At 34.8% G+C, this 12578-nt stretch overlaps 1 protein-coding gene across 4 annotated transcripts in view; it reads left to right on the forward strand.

Annotated features, from left to right (window-relative positions):
* Nucleotides 1–12578, forward strand: part of OLA1 (Obg like ATPase 1) — a 104786-nt gene that overhangs the window by 37128 nt on the left and 55080 nt on the right. For all 4 annotated transcript variants that reach the window (XM_007430937.4, XM_088135799.1, XM_088135798.1 and 1 more), the window contains exon 5: nt 5175–5350. In XM_007430937.4, the coding sequence (XP_007430999.1) occupies nt 5175–5350 (176 nt within the window). The remainder of the gene's footprint in view (nt 1–5174; nt 5351–12578) is intronic.

A 12578-nucleotide genomic window follows, 5' to 3' on the forward strand; every position in this document is an offset into this window, starting at 1 on the left:
AATTGTAGCAGCAAAACAATAATTCTGCTGATTAGCCCCTTTCCATTTCTTGTAAGTGAACTGTTTATGCTGTTGAGTACCTTTTGAAAAAAGAAAAAGCCAAAACAGCCTTGATTAGTCAAGGAGTAATTGGATGACTTGATTTTAGCAAGAGAATGAATTGGTTGATGATAGCCTGTAACTAAGTGTAGTGGTTCTGTTCAGAGGAATACATAACATAGAGTCATCAGATCTTGACAGGTATAACATAAGCATTGGCAAAATCTCTGGATGTTTTGAAATAATTGTCATATGGACGGTGTAAGAAATGGAAGAAGTATGTGCATATTGTAGAATAATATCAAGGCAACTTATAATTTAAAGGATGCCTATAAAATATAGGTAGAATTTATTATGTTAAAATATGGGAAGAAGCAGGGTAGAATACATAAATACCTCCAAAGACCATGCTGCTTTTATTGTGTTATAGGAAAATCATATCCAGGCTGTTGAGGTGAAACAGGTATAGCTGATGGGAGTGGTCTTTAAGGCTGTGAAATGGCCCTCAAAAGAGAGTTGTTGAAAGAGCAAACAAAGAATATACAGTACAAAGGAAAATTTATTGTAGATTATTTGGAACCATTTTAGAGCCATTTGAATTAGGAGAGGTTGAAGGAGATGCTGTTTTAGATGCTAAAAAACCAAGCAGTAAAGTTATAGACAGAACTGGAATTAGATGTTATAGAAACAGGAACACCTATAGAAAATAGGTGTTCCTGACAGTGAAGCAAAACAAGCAGTCTGGTGTGGTGTAGGACAGGCCCCATTTTGCAGCTCTAAGAACATCATTCAGATTGTGGCTAAGTGTCAATAGTGTGATTTTTCTTTCCCTGCGTGTTAAGTGTGTTAGATGACACGCTTAACCCTTCCTTCCCCGCATCTCCTCAGGCTCAAAAAAGTTGGCTTCCTTCACCCACAAGGTTGGAAGAGCCTCTTCCAGAACTCCAGTCCAGGAAGGATGAAATAATGCTTGATGAGCACAAAATGATGAGTTTTGGGGAAGGAAACAAATGGAAAAGTACATCCTGAAAAAATATGGGTAGAATATAGAAAATGAGCATTCTGCAAGGCAGTATTTTGTTTCAGATCTCATTTTTAAGAAATATACTTGCATTTTAATCATATTAAGCCTTTTAGCAGAAGCTTAGTTTAATTCAGTGTAGTAAAAACAGATTATGATAAGCTCTCTTGAGAAACATTTGCTTCCATAACCCAGTGTCTTCTGTGTTGTCAAATGCACCTTGTGGGTAGCAGCTACCCTGTTCAGTTGGTTATTATATATGAATTTTCCTGCTTTTGGGTTAGATCAGTGTTTCTCAACCTTGGCAACTTGAAGACATGGGGGACTTCAGCTCCCAGAATTCCGCAGCCAGCATGGCTGGCTGGGGAATTCTGGGAGTTGAAGTCCACACATCTTAAAGTTGCCAAGGTTGAGAAACACTGGGTTAGATGTTTCATAACACTTTTCTGTAATTGCAGACAAGAGGGAGAAGACAATGTGTCAGCTCTATAAAACAGAGGGAATTGTACGTTTTTGGCCCAAAGATCAAATTGACGTTGATCTGGGCAACTACTGGCAGGTGTCTTCCATGTTCATTCTTGCGCTCATGCTCTCACTATCACTCTTTCCAGCCCCATCTCCTCAGTTGACTCATGTAGAAGCTCCCTTCTCTGGCTGATAAAAGAAAAAGAGCTCATTTCTAAATTGATGCACAGTAGAAATCAGCTAACAAGGACTGAGGAAGAGGTCTAGAGAAAAAAGAGGCAGGATAAAAATCTAATAGTAAGTGGCTAGGTAAAGAAACTCATGAGCCATTATTTGATATTTGACTCACAATCTAGAGACTCTCTGGCTCTGTCTTATAAAGACATGTGTACTAGAGGATGATTTTGTAAAGCTTAACATTTAAGCTTAACATGTTGTGCTGAAGCTATCATATGGTATCTCTTCTGAAATCTTCATTATCAGTCCTTAAGTTATATTTTGTTTTTAAAAATACAAGTAAAACTATGTGTACAATTGTACCCATATTTAAGGGAACACATATTTAAGAGAATTTTCCAAGGCAAACCTCTATGAGAGCCATTTGTTATAAAAGTGAATAAAAATATTAAATAGTAAATAAGATAACAGCATTATAGTGCCATGTTATTATATGATACTGGAAAGAGCATCATATCTAGAGAATTCTGTATGGATGGAAGGCAGTGTAGGCAGCTAGATGTTGCAAATGTAATTTCTATCTGATCAGTAACTGGAACTGTACTCCTGGGTGTGTTAAAAGCTAAAATCATAGTGATTATTTTTTCAAGATGATGGTAGATTCATTTTCCCTTTTTTATATGTGAATAGTGAAATTTTAGGTTTTTAAAGTAAATCTCTAGCTTTTTTCAGAGAGATCATAGTTCTCAATCCAGTCACTATTACTAGTCACTGTAAGCAAAATCTGATTGATCGGTTTAAAATTTTATTTTAAATAACAGTTTAATAACAGTTCCTATCTAAGTGAGTTGAATGTGTATTTTGATCTTGTGTTTGCTTAAGTAAGCTTTCACACAAACTAATAGGTTTAGTGAAGGGAAGCAATTGGCACTAGAAATTGTCTTATGAAAAGAGTTTGAAAGACTTGGGAATGCTTATACCTGAAAAGAGAAAAGAGATGGGAAAAGAAAGAGGAAAGGGGATATAATTGATCTCTTTAAGTAAGTATCTGAAAGGTTGTTACATAGAAGGTCTGGAGTCTTCCTCTATTATTCCAGAGTGATAGGAGACATGGAATAATGGATTTGGGTTATAAGAAGGCAGATTTTAATTGAATGTTAAGAAAAAATGCCTTTTCTAATCTTTATTGGCTAGGTGGTAAGTGATTATTATTTGAAGTCATATTTATAAAATATATTTCAAACAATTTTATTCATTAAGTAGAGTCTACTAAATTCTATGAATAAAGTTTGCTTCTAAATGGCAAGTTGAACATAACTAATCCTAAATTAAAATTAAATAAATAAAAATTTAAAAACTGGAATTGAGAATATCAAAAAGCAGCTCTGTTAATTAATTTAAGTGCTTTAATTAATTTCCTATAATCAGTCAAGTGTCTCTGCTTATATAATTTTTGGCAACTCTCTATTTTTCTTTGAAATTCTTTTAAAGTTCTGGCCTTACTTCCAGCAGGGTAAGCCCTGCGAAAACCAGACTGTAAAGAAAGAGCACTACCTTAAATTTAGGCTAAGTCCCAACAGCCAAAGCTTTGAATGATTAAAATGTTAAATGTAAACCCATAGAAAGTGGGAATAAAAGTTAAGTCTAAAAAATCTCAAACATTTAAGGGATAAAAGCACAGAGATTAAAAAAAAAAATCAGGCATAGGATGAATAAATGAGAAGATAAAGTGACAAGTATACACCTCAATATTCTTTTACTAATTATCAAGGTCATCAGGTAATGAAAATACAAGCTAGAGCTTGGGAAGGAAGGAAATGGTCAACCACTCCTGTGAAGTAGGATCAAGGTGGGGAATGCAAATCATCATCGTCATCTAACGATATTCAGATCTGACTGTTGTACATGATGGAACTCTTTTTAGATAGTTTGAAAAAGCTGTTATTGCAGAATAACATAGCCAGATCAACCAGTGCTGGTTGCAAGCATTAAAAGACCTTTACGTGCTTCCATTTTTTTTTTTAAACAAACACTTCAAAGGATTAGTGTTGACCTGTGAAGGCATATGTGGCCACTTGAACTGAACTGAGCAATGTCAGGAAAAAATTGTATCTCACAATGTTTTTAGGAAAAAATATATCAGATGACAAGCTGCTGTCTGTATTTTCCTGTTGTATAATTAGAAAGAAAAATGGATTAGTTTTACCATGCATAGTTTTCAAAATGAAGACATAGTGACATTCTTCTCACAAGGAGAAGGTGACATGTGAATTGGCCTGACATGTTGCTGACATCTTTTCAGAAATACATGGGAGGTTTTGTTTTCATGCAGCCTAGGTGTTTCAGAGTACAGTATTTTAAAGCATTAAATTTCATGTTCCAGATTCAAGTAGAAAAAAGAATTGGGTCATAAGATTTTTTTATCAGGAAGTTATTATAGTTGGCAACACTAAAAATGTTTGTAACCATGCTAAAATGTGTTTAAAGCATTGTGCCTGAAGTTAGTGGGTTGATTCTGCTATTACATAGTGTCAAAAAATTATGTCATGAATTATTCATGAATAAGCCTACAATTTAAATTATAGTTTGCTATTAATAAATATGTTTAATTTTTGTTTTCATACGATTCTTTTATTGATAACTCAAGAGTATCCCGGTTGAATTATGTTGCCACATTATGTCTTCAGAAGGGCATAAAGTCAGTACACATGCTTCAGTAATATCTGGTTGTTTTACCCTTATGTTTCCAGTTGGCAATTTGAAATTATGGCTTCAGCTGCACTTTAAATATGTGATAATAGCATGTGTTTCTAATAAGGGCCAGCACCATTTTGTTGAGATAGTGTGAATGGTTGTCACTCATATATGACAAATGCACCTTCATCTGCTTCTTTGATGGCCCCCTAAAAACCATACCCTCAAATCAGACCGATGAAATTAGCTGCTGTGTAAATTGTGTGTCTGAGTGGTTCATTATCTAATCACCGTCAGAACCATAGTGATAAAGTAGTTGGAAGCAGAGAAGAGGTCTGCCAGATGATTTCAGGCCCTTTCCCCCCTTTCGTTTCGTAAATTCTGTTTCCCTTGGAAACCCATTACTATACTAGAGAACTTCACCATTCTTTGACAGAACTTCCTGACAGTTTTAATGTTTACTTTATTCTAAGACACTGCATTTATTAAATGATATATAAAGACAATTTGTCTAAACCAGCTCTAAGACATTATGAGATGATATTGGCTCTGACCTGAAAAAGTACCCTGGAAAATTTAAAATACTATTGTGCTGTGCCCTTGTAGCCATGACTGCTGGCTTGTAGTTTGTCTACTTTTTACCTGTATCCTGGGTTTGTTTTGTGTGTGTGTGCGCGTGTCTATTATGTTTGTGTGTGACATTTTAGTTACTTTGAATAATGTATATTGTTGTTAGCTAAGAATATTGTTTTAACAACCAAATTTTGTTTCCACAAAGGATCGTTTGATGATGATGATATCACACATGTTGAAGGAAGTGTGGAGCCAGTTCGTGACATTGAAATAATACATGAAGAACTTAGACTTAAAGATGAGGAAATGATCATGCCCATTATAGACAAATTAGAAAAAGTGGCTGTACGAGGAGGCGACAAGAAATTAAAACCTGAATATGTAAGTAAGAAAATGTTCCATTTTTAAGATTTATTTTTTGGAGTGTGGGATTTATTTTTTTAACAAGCAGGATTGTCATAATGATCAGCATCAGGTTTTACTGCCCTGGAAAAAAGGTGCTGGTTTCTTTTCAACTTAAAATATTCTACCAGTACATATCACATTGCAGTAACTTGTTACTAATTTTAGTTTTATATTTATGTAATTGCATAAATAGATTTTTTTTTTTTTGCTAAGAGAACTACAGTGGTGAAGATGTTACTATTTGTAATTTAATAGAGAATGTGTAAGCTCTGCATGCTTGTATGCACTTTCCAAGAAATAAAATATTTAAAATCTGTCAAACAAATTCATACTATACTTGAAAGTACTGGATCTTTTACTATTCCTTTTTTCTATTAGTGTATTCCTTTTTTCTGCAGGGATTGTTAACAGTGCTATACTTAGCAGTCTCTGCTGTGTGGTTAGCAAGCATTTGTCAATCAGAAGGGATCACAACTAGGATTGAAAAATCCCTTCCATTTCCACACAGATTATTAATACTATTTGGTGACCTAATTGTGGTTCTTAAGCAATTCTGACCTTGTTTAGCTTCAGTGCAGCAGAGTCGTTTCAAATGCAAGCATCTGAGCAACTTCTTTGAATTGCCTTTCTGCCTGCCTCCAGTGACCTAACAAACAAACCAGTAATAAATCAGTGGTTGGGAACAGAAGACTAGTTGGAAGATGGCAATCAGTATTACAGCTTTGCAACTTGAGGGATGGTGTGGGGAAGATGGCGCATATATAGTCATTTGGCCATAAGAAGAATTATGAGAACCAATGTGTGGTAATGATGATTTGGATCAGGGAGACCTAGGTACAGGTCCTGCTCTACTGTGGGCCCATTGGATAAATCTGGGATATTCTTTGAGTTTAATTTATCTTATTGTTATTGTTATCAGCACAAATCAATCCACTGCAGGATGAAGGCTTCTTCACTGAAGGTTATAGACCTTAATCTACCACCCTGGTCCAATGTGGGTTGGGAGGTAGATGGTTTTTGACTTCCTAGTCTAGATCTGAGAGAAAACGACAAGTTCAAAGTCAGCCAGCCAGCTTTCATACCTAATGGGAGATTAGAACCTGGTTCTTGCACCTGTACTAGTCTAGCACATGACCACTACACCATACTGGATTTCATCTCACTGTATAGTGGGAATCAGATGACAACTGACCCCTCCCCACTCCATGTATATGGCCTGGAATTTTGCCATTCCAAATTTTGGAATAATGTCAAAGGATAGGTATTATATGAATGTAATAACAAGTAAAAACAAAACATCTGTATTAGACAAACTCAGTGTTCTTAGAGTATGCAAATGCTCAAATTCTCCAAAACTCATAATAGACAAAATAGTGATCAGAACAAAAATGAAGACTGAAAAGAAGGAATGGTTGCTGTTGAACAGCATGGAATAAGCATACAGTTACAGTTTTAACAAGAAATAGAGGTGGTTTCAGACATTTAGAATTAGACTGTGTCAAATCCTGTAATAGCTTCAGTTTTTATCTACAATAGGTTGCAACTAACTGTCCTTGGCTGCAAGAATAAAGAAACAAGCAGGATTTGATTTGAGAAAATTGATTTAAATCACTAGCCATAAAGACATGATTTAATCACTGAAATCATAATTTATTTATTAGTTTAGGAAGATTCTATAGTCATAGTGGCTTATAAAATGCATTCTTGTTGCTTGATACAACTTGAATTCATATTTTCAGTACTCAGCAATGTACATTTCATTTTTATATCATACTATTATTAAAAATAGCACGATCTTAATATTAAGCAAGCAGATATATATTTGTGAAGTCTTTTGCACTGAATCAAATCAAATCAAATCCTGTCCAATTTAATAGATGTGATTGCTTGGAGGATATTTATATAATGATATACTAGGACATCTCCAGCTTTTAAATAATGCTAATAATCTTGTTTGTTGCTAGTTTTTTTTAACAAGTTTCAGAATGATTATTTTTGAAATAACTTTCTTATTTATAAACAATATTTTAACAAAAAGCCATTTCAGTTAAGTCAGCACAAAACGCATCATTAGCTGAGTGATAAATTTACATTTCATTTGTTTCTTCCTCATCATTCAGAGTTTAAAAAAGAAAACAAGCTTTCCCAATTTTTTCTCAATTTTGAATGATTTACTCCAGACATAGAAAACGCAATTTCTACATTAGCAGAAGAAATTACTGTTGATAAGAGTAGTATTACTAGTAAATTGCTCTCCAACCAAATTTTAACATTCTACCAATGTATGACTTTAAGAAATCAGCATATGCAAATTTCCTGAATGAATCATTCTTTGTTTTATAACAATATGGAGAAAGAGAATAGAACAGCTTTAGAGACAAGTGGGGGGATACATTTAGAGTTGCAGAATTTTTTGTAAACTTTTGAAAGCAATGGGAGGGAAGGTAAGAAAAGGTGGGGGGGAGGAAAAAATTGAAATACAGAAAACCCTAGATTTTGGGGGGCTCAATTTAGTAGGCTTTGGATATAATAGATAAAATCTGAGCTTGGATTTTGCCTCAGCCAACAGATTTTGGCAAATCAATCCAAAAAATGTCCATACATATTATATACATTTTAGTTAGATTGTGAACATTATACTATCATTTTGTACATTTTCCACAGGAGTAGAATCCCATTTACAATTTGGCAGATATTTGGCTGTAATGAACATTAGTCCATTACATAGATGGTTTATTGTGGTTTACTGTATATGCAGTGATTATTTTTTAGATACAAGTAAATGGATGATTCTGACAACGTATCTCCTAATCCCAGGGCTTTGAGGCTGAGTGGAAGACAGGAACAGTCCATCACCTTGACTGTCCTTCCTCCTCTTGTGAAAATAAACACCAGTTCCCCTGAAGGAAGAAATGCTTTCTCTTTACATTTGAGAGTTGTATTATACAGTTTGTCCTCTGTGCGCAGGGATACTACAAAGATGTAGTATATTTATGTCTCTAGACATTTAGGGAAGCACAGTTTCATTGGGCCAACTTTTAATGGGCCTGGGGAAAACTGTCCAGTTGCTGTTTCTCATAGGCGTCTGTCACTTTCTGCTTCATAGTTACTCCCGCTCAGTAATGGAGTGTATTTAGAGCCCCCTTAAATGAAATGAAAATTAGAAGATAGAACTGTTGTAGACTGTGATTATTTTCCTGAGGGGTGTGTGTGTTGCCTTAATACTATTTACATTTTAATATGAGGCTTAAATCCACTGTAATGAATGGAATACAGCCTGGAGATTCTTCCCGAGTTCCACTTTATTGGTTTTATCAATATTTTGCACTTGTCCATCTTCATGGTGTTGTTATCCATCCTGGCATATTTTTTATAAAAGGCTGGAAACTGAATGAATGAATAAATAAATAAAATGATACTGTACTATTAATTAATTTTCATGAAGGTAAAGTGGAATTCCTGCATTAAATATCTTTGAGTCATGGCATGACAAATGTGATTTTGTGTCATGTTGCATGCCAGTTAAGTAAAATGATTTTGTTGTTAAATGTCAGAAATCTATGCATTAATGACCTAAATGTTAAAGTCATAGCTGGCAGTAAATTAAAAATGTTAAAACATTTATATTAAAAAAGTCCCTTTTAGAACCAAGCAAGCCTTATAATTATCCCCCCCATAAATAGCTTTTAAAAAAAAACCTTGTTAAATGATGACAATTCTCCCCCCCTGGTCCGTGTGCTTAAAATTCCAGGACATTGGGAAAATGCAAATGGCCACCTGTACCCTAAAGCCCATTATAGTTCACTTTCTGTGCTTGAGAAGTATGAAAGGCATGTTTCATACTCCATCTTGAAACCCCCTTATTTGAAAGAGATTTCCTCTAGGAATCCTGTTGGCCGTTATGGTCAGTGTGATGAAGTGAGTGATCATTTTGCAGACCAGAATATGTGTTTATAAATACAAATATTTCATCATTTTCTTTCTGTTCAACTTCTGCTGGAATACTGAGAGTCTTGCCTGCTGTAGTTGATGAAACACACCTGCAAATCAAGAGGGAAATGGCTTGCTGTTGATTTTTTAGATTCCCATAAAGGCTTTGCTATGGTAAATGATGATACCTGAGTGGCAACATTCATACTTCCTATCTTGATTCTGCTAGCTTGCCACAGAGACTTTAATAATATGTCTTAGGAAATTCAGCACACTAGAATATTTCTGCTTTAGGATTGTGTTGTCTCATGAAATTAATTAATTAGGTAATGAATGATGATACCGTAGGCCAGATTGAGAAGGTGCAATGCATATAAATTGTTAGGTTCCTTTTTCAAGAAAGCACATATATTTATCTATCTCTGAAGACAGAAATTTTCAGTGTCCCTTTCACGTCCATTTCTCTTCATCACTCAGAATTTTCAGTTGAATTACTTTTGTAAAAAAAATGAATTAGGTATTTTACATAGCAGGTGCACTTGATATGGCATACTTGTGGATTTCAAATGGATGCATTTTTAAATAAGTTTATATGAATTTTAAAAAAAGAGATATAAAAACATTTTTTAAAAACATGAAGAAATACAACACCAGATCTTAAAATACAAGCAGCATGCTTAGGCCTGGGTTATGTTGGACATATCCCATATAAACCTGATAATGCCTAATCTTTATTTCTCCTCCCCAACTTTATTGGATAAGGATCTTATGTTATAGGTCTACATTCATTAGCTTAAACATGCTGCTTAAGTAGAGATAAGCTGACTCAGAAAGGAAAAGAGATAGATGAGCTTATATGAGCCTATTGTCCCATCATATGCTTATATCAGTTGTTTTCAGATATATGTAAACAGAACTTGTAAACTGTTAAAAGTTTCATTAAATAGTTGTCATCATGAAGAAATGGGAGCATTATGTTTTATCACACTGGAATTGTACATATGCTATAAAAACATAGGAATGATTTGGTAGCATTATTTCTAAATACCGTAAGGTCTTGGTCTTGGCCTGGGGTCGTAATAGGAAAGCCTGGTTCAACCACATCTGCCAAATTGGGTTTTTTTTCAGATAAGTAAATGCTCGTTCATGGAAAATTATCTTGGTATTGTTCTTGCATTTCAGTATTATGGATTTGGATCACATGTGGTAAGTGTTGTTAATGATGATGATTCTGCCGTAGATTGGAAATGAATTGCATAAAGTGGGGAACATGAGGAAAATAGACTTCTTTCATGCTTGAAACATAGACTTAAATAGTATGCACAATAGTTGTAAGATTACATTCCGCTACTCTTAAATATTGTTCTGATCATTTCTCAAAAGTGTGAGTTTAGAGACCAAGTATAATGGATGTTTGCTCTGCTAAATCAAATTTGGGTACGGAAGGAGGGCAGCATTGTTACTTTTACAACTTTTTGTCTGTGCAGAAAAAAAACCCCAAGTAAAAACTGAACATACAAGACAAATTTTTATTATTTATCCTGTTGAATTTAGACTCTCAACTGTTATTTTTATGTAAGTGTCTGTTTTAAAGTTGAATCAGTATAAAATTCCTCCACTAGTTAAGCAAGGTTACTGGAGGAATTATTCTAATAATGAAGAAAAGGCTAAGGCTGCACAATGCATATTTTTAAACTTAAGTGAATTATTTACTGATCAAATAAAACATGAATAAGCGCCAAAGATAACATAGTTCTGCTACTTACTTTATTTTATTTTTAAATGTGTAATCTTGTTGCATGTCTCTACATAAGCTGTTCTGGCCACTCATCATAGTAACCAGCTGGGCCATTTCACCTGCTGTAGCCATTAAAGAGGACTCTCTCCCCTTAGATTAATCCCCTCCGACATTAGTTTTTAGCTCTGACAACTGGAGCAGGCATTCAGAACTTGCAGGTGGCCAGTGTGACGCACATAATTGCCTACAATTTTAGGCAATGAATAAAAATGGTCTACATTACTTGTCAAAGGTTGTATATGCAGTGCCAAGTGAGATCTATGGGAAGCCTTTTAGGGTTTAAAGAACATTTAATAGCAAGGCTGCACAGTGCTTTTTTAATCATAATGCATTTGTAATATAGCACTTTGATCTTCTCCTTGTAGGAAATGGTGTTACATTAGCCACTTTAAAAACATTTATGAGTGAAAATCAGTTATAGGAGAGTAAAAGTGATTATTCTTAGGCAGAACATGTTATATTTCATTAAAAGTTTTCAGCTTGCCCCTTTCTTGTTAAAATCTGTGGGAAGTCCTGTTCCTGGAGAGTTACAAATCAGGAACTGAGATTTAGAAGAGCTTTCGTCTTGTTTTTCCACCTGAAGCAATTGCATGATTGGGGATACTAGTATACTAAATACTAAGGTCATATATTTATATGTGTTTGACCTATTTATTGATGTGCGCCTTAAAGAAAATTTGGCAACTAGAAATTGGTGTTAAATTCTTTAATGGAATATCATATTCAAGTTAATTTTCCTGAAATGTAGCATTTAGAACACGGCCATAAATTATGTCTGACAAAAAAACATGCTACTTCTCGAAGAGCTTAGTTTGACCTTTCAGACCTAAGAGGTTTTTATTAACACCTGCCTGTAAGGCAAACCTTGCCACACGCAGCTTTCAGATGCAGAACCACAAAACTGATGAGGAAAGGCTTGAAGGGTTCAGTTTGTGTCACTTGCTGTTTGCCGTTTCCATTTCACAGATGATTAATCTTTCTGTGAAGAAAGGCCAGAGAAACAAAGCACATTGGGCTCTCCCTGCAGTTACTCCTCCTGAATGCACACTAGCTTGCTAACTAAAAGGCCGTTAGATTTCCTGCAGGGAGAGATGCTCTGAAAGTGAATGCAGCTGGTTGGAGGTCACCAGTGCAAGGCTCTTGCCATTGTGTAATGAAAGCTTTGGCAGGATTCACTTTTTGGAGGAGATGAGGTGTGGGCAAAAAATTAATGTAGAAGATGATGGCCTTTGGACATTTGGATGGTCAATTTGAATACCTTGACGGGTGGATCTTCAATAATCATCTCGATTTCTTTTGCTATCACTTGTTTTTCTTTTAATGTCACCTTTGCATACATGCCTTTGGGTTGGATGTGATTGCTCCCATGGGATGCTTAATTATTTTGCTAATCTGGAGTTTTGGAAAGCAATTTTAAATGTATTTATAGAATTTTTTATTCCATTGGGGAGAGAAGAGTATAACTTGTATTTTTCC

Source organism: Python bivittatus, unplaced genomic scaffold, assembly GCF_059951505.1.
Source record: "Python bivittatus isolate LINGU-HERP-01145 unplaced genomic scaffold, Pbiv_v1 ctg000200_np1212, whole genome shotgun sequence".
In the NCBI taxonomy this organism is placed as follows: domain Eukaryota; kingdom Metazoa; phylum Chordata; class Lepidosauria; order Squamata; family Pythonidae; genus Python; species Python bivittatus.